Consider the following 14,557-nt stretch of genomic DNA (forward strand, 5'->3'; position numbering starts at 1 on the left):
CTTTACCACTAGTGCCACCTGGGAAGTCTTGAACTTTCCTGAGTGGGTTTATTAGAGATGGCAGTTTGGAATAGTGATTCTGAAATTATTTTGTTGTATTGTAGCATAGGGCAAATGAGTAACTGTGCTAATGCTTTTTAGAACCAGAGTTATTTGTAGGAGAAGAGGGATGTGAATAGAAATGAGGAAGGTAAGGAAAAATCCTATGATGTGCATTCAATCCGGAGGTGTCAGTATTATATGTATGCTGCTGCTGCTGCTAAGTCGCTTCAGTCGTGTCCGACTCTGTGCGACCCCATATATTTCCTTGCTTTTTCTATTGAATGGGCCCATAAGCAGTGACGTCCAGGAACAGTGAACACAGCTAGCAACACTTCAGTTTCTAAGTACCATTCTGCAATGGAAGGAACCAGTAAATTAACCATTTCCTGGGAGAAATGGTTAATTCCAGGTCTGAGGCAGCTGAATAGGGAAAGTATAAGATGACTCAGTGTCCTCCCAAGAAAGGAATTACTCAAAGACAAACAGGGATGTCAACAGAACACAGAGGCTGCTTCAAAGAGCTTCTCCTGGGCGAGTTCAGGACAGTTTGAACATTAAAAAGAATTGTACAGAAATGGATTATAGCAGTCTCAGTAACAACACAAATTCCAGGAACTTCCTTCACATACACCTCCACCCCACTTACCCCAAATATTCTGACTAATAGGTCTGGGGTCAAATTTGAGAATTTACATTTGGTGGTTGGGGGCGGGAAGCCTATCATTCTGCATGTAGGATCTTAGTTCCCTGACCAGGGATCAAACCCTTACCCTCTGCATTGGAAGTGCAGAGTCTTTGCCTGTGGATCGCCAGGGAAGTCTCGAGAACTTCCTAATACTTTCCTAGCAGTTTGCAGGTGTTGCTGTAGATTATGGACCTCAGTTTGAGTAGCACTGGATTATAAAAGTTTGAATTTGAAAATATCTGTGAGTCTATAACAAAAGAGTAGGGAGAGGGGAGATTGCTTTCTTATGGGGAAGGGGATTAAAAAAAAAAAAAAAAGCTCTTTTTTACAGAAGTATGCCAGCTGATAAATGTAAAAGGAAAAACAGGTTTAGCAAATCACCATTTTGCAGTTCCTAGTGTAATAACTGACTCAGGAAAGGCTTGTCAATGGATGATAAAACCATTAAGAGAAAGGCGTTAGAGGAACAGAATGTTCATAGTCTCAAAATATCATACTTATTATATTAAATTACTTACTAAGAACAGAGGGAAAAGTTATATTTTTTACCAGGGAGAAATCTAGTGGGCACTATCATAAAGGAAGTGACCAAATATAGCATCATCAGTAACAGTGTGACACTGTGTGCCTACTACTGGATTTAGTGGGAACTACAACAGCATCTATGGAATGTTGTTCAGTTGCTGTTACATCCAACTCTTTGGACCCCATGGACTGTATAGCATGCCAGGCTCCTCTGTCCTCCACTATCTTCCGGAGTTTGCTAAAATTCATGTCTATTGAGTCGGTGATGCTATCTAATCATATCATCCTCTGCTGCCTCCATCTCCTTGGCCTTCAATCTTTCCCATCTTCAGGGTCTTTCCAATTGAGTCAACTATTTGTGTCAGATAGCCAAAGTATTAGCGCTTCAGCTTCAGCATCAGTTCTTCCAATGAGTATTCAGGGTTGATTTCCTTTAGGATTGACTGGTTTGATTTCCTTGCAGTCCAAGGGAATTTTAAGAGTCTTCTCCACCACCACAATTTGAAATCCTCATTCTCTGGCACTCAGCTTTCTCTAGGGTCCAACATTTACATCTGTACATGACTACTGGAGAAACCATAGCTTTGACTGTTCAGACCTTTGTCAGCAAGTGATGCCTCTGCTTTTCAGCAGGCGGTCTAGGTTTGTCATAGCTTTCCAGTGTCTTCTAATTTCATGGCTGCAATCAATGTCCACAGTGATCTTGGAGCCCAAGAAATATAATCTATCACTGCTTCCAGTTTTTCCCCTTCTATTTGCCATGAAGTAATGGGTCTGGATGCCATGATCTGTTTTTTTGTTGTTGTTGTTGAGTTTTAAGCTAGCTTTTTCACTCTCCTCTTTCACCGTCATCAAGAGGCTTTTTAGTTCCTGTTCACTTTCTGCCATTAGAGTGGTATCAGCTGCATATCTGAGGTTGCTGACATTTAATCTTGTCAAAAATGTTTACTTGAATTTAGTCATGAAGAAACAATCAAATAAACCCAGACTGTGGGACATTCTTTAAATTATCTGGATTGGGCTCTTCAAAAATTTCTAGGTCATGAAGAAATAGGAAAAGATAGGGGAAATATTCTAAATTGAAAGTGACAACCAAGTGATACAGATCTTAGATTTTTAAAATTCTATAAATAAGATCTGTTTGAGGAGATTTAACTATGGACTATTAGATGATATTTAATTAGTGTTTAAAAGTCTATGTATAATGTACTATGGTTACATAAGAGAATATCCATTTTAAGGAATCAGATGATAAAGTATTTAGGCGTGAGGTGTCAAGATGGTTGCAATTGTATGTATGTATAAATGGCAACCCATTCTAGTATTCTTGTCTGGAAAATCCCATGGACAGAGGAGCCTGGTAGGCTACAGTCCACAGGGCCGCAAAGAGTTGGACACGACTGAGCGACTTCACTTATGGGAGTGTAGAAAGAAAGAGCACAAATATGGCAAAATTGTTATAATTATTAAAGTGAAACTTATACCTGTGTTAATTTTACTTTCAAGTTTTCTGAAGGTTTGAAGTTTTAAAAAATAAAACATCAAGGAAAAATTAAATCCCTTTCCCTTCCTGTTTTGGGGTGGTTCAAACAGGGCTCCTAAAATGGGTAGGGGGACAGGGAAGGGGGGATTTGTGTGGAAAAAAAGACAGAGGAAAGGAGTGTTTTGGAACACATGAGAGGATCAAGAAGTATGATCCTCCTGTATTAGGGAATGAACAGCCAGGCTATAACAACCACCAAATCTCCAACACAATGAAGGTTTGTTTCTTGTTCAAGTCATTGTTCTAGGTAAGAAAACTGAGGCTCACAAAGGTGAAGCAACCTGCTTAAGAGCCAGCAAGAGACAAACTGGAACTCCCACCCAGATGTCACTCCAAAGCCTATCTGTTGGTTTCAGTGCAGCACTCTGCCCCGGAGGTTAGTGAAACGGGCCTCGGTCCACCTCTGCCATTCTATTCACTCGCCAGCACGCTCGCACTGGATCCATATTCCGTCCCTTAGAGGCGGCCTCAGGCCCTGACAAGACCTCCCTTGAGGATTCAGACCATTCATTCATTCCTTCCACAAGTATCTTTTGGAATACCTTTTACGTCCTAAGCACTATTCTAGGATACAACAGGGAACAAAGTCCCTGCTTCCATGAACTTACCTTCTAGGGAGGGAAAGGAACAATAATTGAGTAAATGAGTAAATGATACAACTTGAGTAAAGGCTATGAGAAATGGTAAACACGGTGAGAGGTAGAAACTGGAGGGATGAAGAGCTTCATTCAGATAAGGATTCAGGGAATGCCTCTGCACATTGGTTGGGCCTGAGGAAAGTGTATTCTCAGCTCGGGAAATAGCAAGTTTAGGGGTCCTAAGACTGTAAGAAATTAGCAGCAAAAGAGCAACACTAAGGCAACTGTGACTAGAGAGGGACAGGGAGAGGAGAGAAGCAGAAGGCGGGCCCAGGTAGGGTAAGAATTGGACAGAAGCATTAAGACAGGGCAGTGATGTGATCTGATTTTCATCTTCAGACCTCTCCTGCAGAATTCCATATGGATAATGCAGCCATCTGGGTGAGAATTGATGGTTGCCTGAGGGAGTGATGGGAACAGGAAAGTGGCCAGAAGAGATGCATATTGAAGAAAAAGCTGACAGAATTTGCCATAGATGTGAAATATGAGATGGAAAGGAAGATGCCTTCTACGTTTTGAGCCCAAGACATACTCTGATACATAGTCCCATAGGTTTATAGAAACAGAAATTTAATGGTAAAAATTGTACATGCCACATTATTGCTCAATTCATTGTGTAATACTTACATGTGGTTTTCTTTTTGAAATCTAGGAAACCGGAGGACTAGGTTTAGTAAGTGCTTAATCATTTCTTATTTCTTTAAAGTGGTATTGATAGTATTTGTTATGCTGCCCCATAAGACTTTGTGAGAATATAATGAGGTAATGTTTGTGAGTATACTACCCATATGGTTATCATCTAATAATCAACTTTTGTATTTGTGTGATATTCTCAAAGCAAAATGTGCTTTCTTGTGCTAATTTTCTAATGTGCTTTCTAATCTGCTAATAGGTAATACTATACTAAATATCTGTGGAAAATTCTGAAAGAGATGGGAATACCAGACCACTTGACCTGCCTCTTGAGAAACCTGTATGCAGGTCAAGAAGCAACAGTTAGGACTAGACATGGAACAACAGACTGGTTCCAAATAGGAGAAGGAGTACCTCAAGGCTGAATATTGTCACCTTGCTTATTTAACTTATATGCAGAGTACATCATGAGAAAGGCTGGGCTGGAGGAAACACAAGCTGGAATCAAGATTGCAGGGAGAAATATCAATAACCTCAGATATGCAGATGACACCACCCTTATGGCAGAAAGCGAATAAGAACTAAAGAGCCTCTTGACGAAAGTGAAAGAGGAGAGTGAAAAAGTTGACTTAAAACTCAACACTCAGAAAACTAAGATCATAGCATCCAGTCCCATCACTTCATGGCAAATAGATGGGGAAACAGTGGAAACAGTGGCTGGCTTTATTTTTTGGGGCTCCAAAATCACTGCAGATGGTGACTGCAGCCATGAAATTAAAAGACACTCCTTGGAAGAAAAGCTACAACCAACCTAGACAGCATATTAAAAAGCAGAGACATTCCTTTGCCAACAAAGGTCCGTGTAGTTAAGGCTATGGTTTTTCCAGTAGTCATGTATGGATGTGAGAGTTGGACTATAAAGAAAGCTGAGTGCTGAAGAACTGATGCTTCTGAACTATGGTGTTGGAGAAGACTCTTGAGAGTCCCTTGGACTGCAAGGATATCCAACCAGTCCATCCTAAAGGAGATCAGTCCTGGGTACTCATTGGAAGGACTGATGTTGAAGCTGAAACTCCAATACTTTGGCCACATAATGCAAAGAGCTGACTCATTTGAAAAGACCCTGATACTGGGAAATATTGAGGGAAGGAGGAGAAAGGGACAACAGAGAATGAGATGATTGGATGGCATGACCGACTCAATGGACCTAAGTTTGAGTATACTCCAGGAGTTGGTGATGGACAGGGAAGCCTGGCGTGCTGCAGTTCATGGGGTTGCAAAGAGTCAGACACGACTGAGCGACTGAACTGAACCCCCCATTCTCTGCCTCTCATAACCGTAAGTCTTATCTCTCTTTTTTTTTATGAGTTTTGTTTTTAGGTTTCACATGTAAATAAGGTCATATAGTGTTTATCTTTCTCTGTCTGACTTATTTCACTTAACCTAGTATCTTAAGGTTCTAGGAAGGATTTTTTTTTTTTTTTATCAAAGAAGGACAATGGTAAGGGGTAATGCATTTTTTAAAAATATGCATATTTCCCATATTAATAGTTTTGTGAAACTTAGGAAGAACTCTACTATGAAGTATTTCATATTGCCATCCCCCTAAGATCTTCCTGAAATCAGAAACTCTCTTGCCACAGTCTTTCAGCATGTTTCTTACATCTCTGTTACTGTACTTCATTCATTCTACCTAGCTTGTTTTTGCAAAGAAACTTCTTAATATAAAAGCAATATATATTGGCTTGGATTCCCCCCCTCCTCCACTTTATTGAAGTGTAATTGACAGATAAAATTGTAATACATTTTATATGTATAATAATAAAGTACACAGTATGATAATTTGATATCATAAAATTGTGAAAGGATTTCCACAGTCAAGTTAATTAATACATCCTCCTTTACCTCACATAGTTACTTTTTTTGTGGTGATTGTGAGAATATTTAAGAGTTATTCTCAGCAAATTTCAAGTATATAATACAATTTTGTTAATCACAGTCACCATGCTGTACATTAGATCCTCAGAATTTGCTCATCTTATAATTTTAAGTTTGTACCCTTTTACTAACCTCCCCATCAGCCCACTACCACCATCGCTACCCCTTGGCAACGACCAATCTACTTTCCACAATCTACAATCTACAATGAGTTTAGCTTTTTTAGACTCCACATATAAGTAAGATCGTACAGTACTTGTGTTTCTCTGTCTAACTTGTTTCTCTTAGCATAATTCCAAACTACAGGTTCATCCATGTTATCACAGATGTCAGGATTTCTTTCTTTTCATGGCTGAATAATATTCCCTGTATATATACACCATATTTTCTTTATCCATTCATTTATTGATAGGCATTTATATTGTTTCCATGTCTTAGTTCAGTCGCTCAGTCATGTCCGACTCTTTGCCACCCTCATAGACTGCAGCACACCAGGCTTCCTTGTCCATCACCAACTCCTGCAGCTCACTCAAATTCATGTCCATTGAGTCAGTGATGCCATACAACCATCTCATCCTCTGCCGTCCCCTTCTTCTCCCACCTTCAATCTTTCCCAGCATCAAGGTCTTTTCCAATGAGTCAGTTCTTCACATCAGGTGGCCAAAGTATTGGAGTTTCAGCTTCAGCATCAGTCCTTCCAGTGAATATTCAGGACTGATTTCCTTTAGGATTGACTGCTTTGGTCTCCTTGTAGTCCAAAGGACTCTCAAAAGTCTTCTCCAACACCACAGTTCAAAAGCATCAATTCTTCAGCACTCAGCTTTCTTTTTAGTCCAACTCTCACATCCATACATGACCACTGGAAAAACCATAGCTTTGACTAGACGGACCTTTGTTGGGAAAGGAATGTCTCTGCTTTTTAATATGTTGTCTAGGTTGGTCATAGCTTTTCTTCCAAGGAGTAAGCGTCTTTTAATTTCATGGCTGCAGTCACCATCTGCAGTGATTTTGGAGTGCCCCAAAATAAAGTCTGACAGTTTCCATTGTTTCCCCATCTATTTGCCATGAAATGATGGGACCAGATGCCATGATCTTAGTTTTCTGAGTGTTGAGTTTTAAGGCAACTTCTTCACTCTCCTCTTTCACTTTCATCAAGAAGCTCTTTAGTTCGTCTTCGCTTTCTGCCGTAAGGGTGGTGTCATCTGCATATCTGAGGTTATTGATATTTCTCCCTGCAATCTTGATTCCAGCTTGTGCTTCATCCAGCCCAGCATTTCTCATGATGTACTCTGCATATAAGTTAAATAAGCAGGGTGACAATATACAGCCTTGACGTACTCTTTTCCCAATTTGGAACCAGTCTGTTGTTCCATGTCTAGTTCTAACTGTTGCTTCTTGACCTGTGTACAGATTTCTCAAGAGGCAGGTCAGGTGGTCTGATATTCCCATCACTTTAAGAATTTTCCACAGTTTGTTGTGATCCACACAGTCAAAGGCTTTGGTGTAATCAATAAAGCAGAAGGAGATGTTTTTCTGTAAATCTCTTGCTTTTTCGATGATCCAGTTTATGTTGGCAATTTGATCTCTGGTCTTGAACACCTGGAAGTTTCACAGTTTACGTACTGTTGAAGCCTGGCTTGAAGAATTTTGAGCATTGCTTTGCTAGCATGTGAGATGAGTGCAATTGCGTAATAGTTTGACCGTTCTTTAGCATTTCCATGTCTTGATTTACTATAAATAATGTAATGAATGTGGGAATGCAGATATCTCTTCAAGGTAATGATTTCATTTCTTTTGGATAAATACCTAGAAGTTGGATTGCAGGACCATAGTGTTCTATTTTTAGTCTAGCTTGGATTTATTTTTTGTATTTATATATTTATTTTATTTTTCTTAAAGTATACATGTTATACAATGTTGTTTTAGTTTCAGGTGTACAGCAAAGTGATTCAGTAATACTTTCATATAATATATATCTTTTTTAAAGGATTTTTTTCCTTATAGGTTATTATAAATATTGAATATAGTTTCCTATGCTATACAGTAAGGCCAGGTTGGTTATCTATTTTATATACAGTAGTGCATGTATGTTAATCCCAAACTCAGTAATTTATCACTCCCTCCACCCCTCTCCCCTTTGATGACCATAAATTTGTTTTCCATGTCTGTGGGTCTATTTCTATTTTGTATAAGTTTATTTATATCCTTTTTTTCTTTTAGATTTCACGTATAAGCAATATCATATGATATATGTCTTTCAGTGTCTGGCTTACTTCATTTAGTATAACTTGCAAGTCCATCCATGTTGCAGGAAATGACATTATTTAATTATTTTTTATGGCTAAGTAATATTTAGCTTGAATTTATCCTTTTTTAAAAATAGTTTTATTTCTGGCTGCACTGTCTTCACTGCTGAGCACAGGCTTTCTCTAGTTGAGGTAAGCGGGGGCTCCTCTTCATTGCAGGGTGTGGGCTTCTCATTGCAGCGGCTTCTCTCATTGCAGAACACAGGCTCTCGGCACGCAGGCGTCAGTAACTGTGGCACACACAGTATTCAACCTACGGTAACTGTAATTAAAGATATGTCTACTTTATTACTTGAATCCCTGCCATGCAACACAGAAGGATTTGTTGCCAAACAACAAATCAGGGCCAGGGCGAGAGAAGAAAACTACAGAAGGAATCCAGGAGCAAGCAGTGTACCTTTATTGCTTTACTGCACCTTTATTTTCCTTTGCAACCTTACAATTTGGAGCCCCTGAGGCTGCACTGCGGGCCTGAGGCCTGCTTCTAACCCAAATGAGCCTTGTTGGTGGCAGGGTAGAGGGAAAGAGTGGCTTCTGCAAGTTCCAGGGCCTCTCTGGGACTTCTGAGCCTCTCAGGGGAATTCCAGTTCAATCTCCAGTTCTTTCTCCCCTCTTTCCGTCTCCAACAACGTCGCTGGAGAATCTCCAACTGATGGGACCTTCCAGTGACTAACCTGTACCTTCAACAGGGTCCCCCAGAGTTGGGGACTTAACACTACCTCCTGCATGAAGCACTTCTTGTTTCCCCAGGTCAGAATGAGGCTCTCCTGTTACAGCACTTAGTACTTATTGCCTTATTCTATCTGCTGGCTTTATTTTGTTTGTCTCCCCTGTGAATTGCCAGGTCTCTGACAGCAAAGTATGGCTCTGGTTCCTGTTTGATCAGTACAGTGAGCTGTACATACGTTCCCAAGTAATAACTGTTATATTGAATTCTACCGAAGCCAGTCTGAGAATTGCAGCCTCCAGCTGGACGATAAGTTCAGACCTTACCCTAAGCTTTAAGATGCTCTCTTGATCCCCAGAGCTCTAAGATACAAACTTCTACTTCCTATAGGAGAACACAGCCACTGGGCAATTGACAGCCTGGGGTTCATGGTTGACTCACTGTAAGAAGTTTCTAGCAATAGATTTTAAAAACCTAGCAGTAGTACAGTAAAACAAAACAAAATCCCTTTATTTAGGAAATAGGGATTTATAAAATGTTAACAGCAAACCTTTTCCTCTTCGTAATTTAAAGTTCATTTTTTTTATACCACCCAGCTATTACACAGGAGCATTGTGGAAACTGAATACCTGTAACAGCTGGAAACAGTCTGAAAGAAGTCTGATTCTATTAGCAGCTTAAACTTTGTTCTAGTAGTCACATAAAAATAATAAGGCAAGAATGTATTTGTTCCCAAATATGATTATTTGGAATCATCAAACATGCACAAAATTGTAACATTTTCATTCACAATTATCATTACCACACAGTTTGCTAGAGTGTTTGGCCCAAAATAACAATTTTCTAGATATTATTCCGAGTTGTTTAATGGAATTTAGGTGAAATAACATTTCAGGAAAAGTTTGTCAACTTGCCAATTTGCTTTTCTTACTTGGTCTGGAAAAAAAAAAATTACCCTTTCAACTTCATCAGCGTCTCTTCCTCCACTTGGACCTCAGTGCTGTTTGAAGAATGCTAAAGTGTCTCCTCTTGATCTCATCTGGCTTTTCACAAATCCAGTTAACTTCTGGAACCCCTCCATTAGTCCATCCCCAGTGACGGCACAGCAGGGCTGCACACACCAGTTCCGGTCACTGCAGAGTTGCTTCACTTTGAACGTCCTGGTGATGTCCTCGGCACTTAGAGCTCCAGGCACATCTTGTTTGTTGGCTAACAGGACCACAGGCACATTTTTAATGTACTCATTCTTCAAGATGTGCTCAAACTCTTTCCTGGAGTCTTCTAGTCGCTGTGTGTCCGTACTGTCCACAACATACACTAGCCCATCAGTGTTCTCACAGTAGAGGCCCCACGTGGCTCTCATTTTCTCTTGTCCTCCAATGTCCCAGACCGTGAGCGAGACACCTTTTGCCAACTCAATCATCTCCACATTGAAACCTACTGTTGGGATAGTCACAATATCCTTATCAAGCTTCAGTTTGTAAAGAAGGGTAGACTTCCCAGCAGAGTCAAGTCCCAGAAGAAGAATTCGGGCTTGCTTGGCTTTGGGCTTTTTAGAATTCAACAGACCCATTTTAGGCTTTTAAAATTTTTCTTTAAAGACCTTTTCTTATGGCCGGAGCCACTGTTTCCTTTCTAGGTCCTGCATGAAAGTGTTAGGAAAGAAGAGAGCAAAAGCTTCATAAAATAGTCTTAGAATAGGAACTTACATGCTTTTATGTTGTAGCTTATCGACTTGATTATGGGCAAACAGTGTTTTATTTGCAGTCCCAGCCAATCCTGAGGAATCTACAGTGTGAGTAACCAGCCAGTGTCATAGAAGCTCAAAGGGGAAATTCTTTGTGAGTGAGCAGGACTTAGGAGGGGCCTGCCTGTGTGACACTGCAGCTTGTTCTCCTCCCAATGTTGGGAAGCTAGGGTAATCAAAGACTTGGACAGAGTGTGGTTTTGGTAGCAGGATAAAAACTTAACTGTACAAGTGGTTTGTGGCAGTCCTCTAGTTGTTTGACTGTTTATCTTACCCCAGTTGTAAATAAGTAACCAGACTTTTGAAGTCATGAAGGGAGAGTTTATCTCACACTGCCCTGAGCAGTATCTTTAGTACTTTCCAGATTACTCAATAAGAAACTTTAAACCACCCAAAGTTACCTGAACCTTACTCCCATAAGCATATAGAGAATCACTTCTTTAATCTTCTTGGTAGGAAATTTACATTATTCACAAGACCAGATTTATAGGAGAGGGAAGTTTGTAACACAAACGCTTTAAAAATTAAGCAGTCCAATTAAAGGTGGCAAACTGAATACACGTATTTATCTCCTCTCCTTCTCAAGACTCCACCAAAATGATGGTAATAGAGTAAAAAGAAAATATAAATTCATACCAAGAGCAGGAGAGTCCATTGAAGGATGAGAGATTTCCACATCTCTCTGGAAGGTGAAATGTAGATAAAAGATGAATAGTAACTGATGCAGCAGGATAAAGCTGAGGCTTAGCGGGCTGATGCAGAGGATACAGAGGGAAGGGGCGAAATGCATGACTGAAAACAGAGGGTTAACTAAAAATCTGAATAAGGAACAGAAAGCACACAAACACACACCCCTCTGCTGGGTGACTATTCAGAATGAGATGTTACTCCCTAGGCCAAAAAAAGAAAGGCTTTTCTACAGAAATTGTATGATGTCAGAGAAGAGACCTTTATGTTTTGACAGTTGGGAGTTTCCACATCATAATACCTAACTCAAAATTTAATTAACCTATTAGCCAATCTGGCAGTTGGCAAACCTGGCTCATGTACACGGAGTTACCAGTCAGGCTTCAGTGCACAAAGGTTTTCATACTTAATATATAGAAAGAAAGAAAGTGAAGTCTCTCAGTTGTGCCCGACTATTTGTGACCCCAGGATAGTAGCCTGCACCAAGCTCTTCCGTCCATGGGATTTTCAAGTCAAGAGTACTGGAGTGGGTTGCCATTTCCTTCTCCAGGAAGTCTTCCCAACCCAGGGATCGAACCCAGGTCTCTCACATTGTAGACAGATGCTTTACCGTCTGAGCCACCAGGGAAGTCCACTTAATATATAACATGTCTTCAAATGAGGGAAAGACCAAGATAAGAGTAAGAAGGTTTTAAGAAAGCTTTAACAAAGGTAATGCAGGGAACAGAAGAAAAATTTCAGTAAGTTCTAATATTTCCATGAAAAAAAAAGGGAAAGTGTTAACCACTCTTTGTGGTTATATCCAACACTTTGTGATCCCAGGGACTGTAGCCCGCTAAGCTCCCTGTTCATGGGATTCTCCAGGCAAGAATATTAGAGTGGGTTTCTATTCCCTCCTCCAGGGGATCTTCTCGATCCAGGGATTAAACCCAGGTCTCTTGCGTTGCAGGAGGATTCTTCACCAACTGAGCCAGTATTTCCATAGAGATTTCCAAAAGTATTGTATCCATGAAACAAGAAATGGATGTTATTTAAAAGACTACTCAAAAAACAAAAGCAGAACTCTTGGAAATTAAGAACAGGGTTTCCAAAATTTAAAAAGATCAATAATAGGTTAGAAGAAAACCTTTTAAAAGTAGAAGGTAGAAAATATGAAAGAAAAGATGAGATGTAGAAAATCAATCCAGAAGTTTCAAAGTCTGACTTTTAGGACTTTATTCCAAAAGGAACAGAAAACATGCAAAGAGGAAATTATCAAAGAAATAATATAAGACTATTTTTCAAAACTAAAGAATAAACTTTCCAGGTTGAAAGGCTTCCCTCAATGCCTTTTAAAAGAACTGTACTAAGGCATGAGGCTTCCCCAGTGGCTCAGTGGTAAAGAATCTGCCTGTGATGCAGAAGACACAGGAGATGTGGGTTCAATCCCTGGGTCAGGAAGATCCCCTGGGGGAAGAAATGGCAACCCACTCCAGTATTCTTGCCTGGAGAATCCCATGGACAGAGGATCCTGGCAGGCTACAGTCCATAGTGTTGCAAAGAGTCTGACACGACTGAAGTGAGTGAGCATGCTCTCACATACTAAGGTATATAATATACATGTTTCGTTTTCATTAAAACTAAAATTTTATTTTTTAATTAAGTAGACTATTCTAGGTATAGAAAATGCACTTGTGATGAAATTAAACTTTTAAAAACTATTAAATTTGTAACTAACTCACTGTATCTCTGAAACTAGAGGTACTACTTTCATTCATTTATTAATCCATCCATCCATTTTTTCAACAAATGTATATATTGATTGCCTACTGGGTGAACTACGATGTGCTAGATTTCAGGGAGGACACAAAGATAAATTAGACCTGCCCTTAGGTGGCTTTCTTTGGGGAAAAGTTAAAAGATGTGAATAAAAATAATAATGCAAAGGTTTTAAAAATGTCAATGCTATTAGAAGAGGAAAGCTAATATATTCTGGAAATTTAAAGATTACTTCAGGATGGAAGGCATTAGGGAAATCACTCTAGAGAAGGTTCAACCTCACACCAGGCCTTCTAGAGATGGTGTAGGAGAAGCATATTAAAGAGATGGTCTGTATGAGCAAAGTTTCAGAAATGGGAAAACATAGGATGTATATAGAAAAACAACAGGATGCAAGCACGCATGTATAGTGTTTTTGTTCCTAAAACATGTTTAACTATCATGAGAAAACCATCAGACAAATCTAGATTGTAGGACATGCTACAAAAAAACACACCTGGAGTTCAAAATATCTCCGTGTCATAAAAGACAGAAGGAAAAAAAAAGGAGCAGAAGAATGATCTAAATTAGGCTACACTTAAGATACATGGCCCCTAAATGCATTACGTGATCTTTGATTTAATCCTTTGTCCAAAAAAACAATTATATTATAATTGGGGGCATTTGATGATGACTATCTTTCATATATTATTATATCTATAAATTGTGTATTAGATGGTGTTATTTAACAGTGTTAAATTTCTTGAGAGAAATGATGATATTGTGGTTATGTAAGAGGATATCCTTGTTCTAAAGAGATACATGCCAATGTACTTAGGGATGATACCAACAAGTTAATTTCAATTGGCTCAGCACACACAAGCACATACACACACAGAGAAGAAATACAGCAAAAATCAGTAACTGGTAGTTTAGGTGAGGAGTTTTGGGTGCTCATTATACTATTTTTAAACTCTCCTTTAGTTTTGAAAATCAAAATAATATGTAGAAAAAAAGAATATAATTTAAATAAGCTAATCAAATAAGGCTGCAGTCTGCAGTAATGTAAAGAATAATTCAGCTTACACATGTGATCAGACCGTATTTCCCAAGATGAATTTAAGGACTCTGCAGTATCAGCTTGTCTCCATCTCTGTACTTTCAATAAATTAAATTCTAAAAGAAAAAGTGTAACATGTATTTCATATTAAACTTGATATGTTCCTTATGAGGTCTGATGTTAGTACTGAGGTAAAACTTTTAATTTTGCCCATAGTGAGAATAATCATACATAAATGCCTTTACTCTGTTTCCCATTTAACCAATTGTACCTTATTTTCAAGGTAGTCAACCTGATGAGGGTTAAATTCTGGATGAATTTTATATCCAAATGAAAATATGACTTCTGT

General features: G+C 39.1%; 1 protein-coding gene across 1 annotated transcript; it reads right to left on the reverse strand.

Moving 5' to 3' along the window:
* Positions 1-9,924: 9,924 nt before the first annotated feature.
* Positions 9,925-14,265, reverse strand: ARL14 (ADP ribosylation factor like GTPase 14). Its single transcript, XM_052639203.1, has 2 exons — positions 14,235-14,265; positions 9,925-10,619 (listed from the first exon to the last, which is right to left on the reverse strand). Exon 2 carries the CDS (start codon positions 10,548-10,550, stop codon positions 9,972-9,974), a length of 579 nt encoding a protein of 192 aa, XP_052495163.1. The 5' UTR covers positions 10,551-10,619; positions 14,235-14,265; the 3' UTR covers positions 9,925-9,971.
* Between the last annotated feature and the right edge of the window lie 292 nt (positions 14,266-14,557).

Source organism: Budorcas taxicolor, chromosome 1 (assembly GCF_023091745.1).
Source record: "Budorcas taxicolor isolate Tak-1 chromosome 1, Takin1.1, whole genome shotgun sequence".
In the NCBI taxonomy this organism is placed as follows: Eukaryota; Metazoa; Chordata; class Mammalia; order Artiodactyla; family Bovidae; genus Budorcas; species Budorcas taxicolor.

What these genes read in the sequence shown, in the direction of transcription:
- ARL14 (XM_052639203.1), bottom strand. Translation starts at nt 10,550, where the DNA reads ATGGGTCTGTTGAATTCTAAAAAGCCCAAAGCCAAGCAAGCCCGAATT.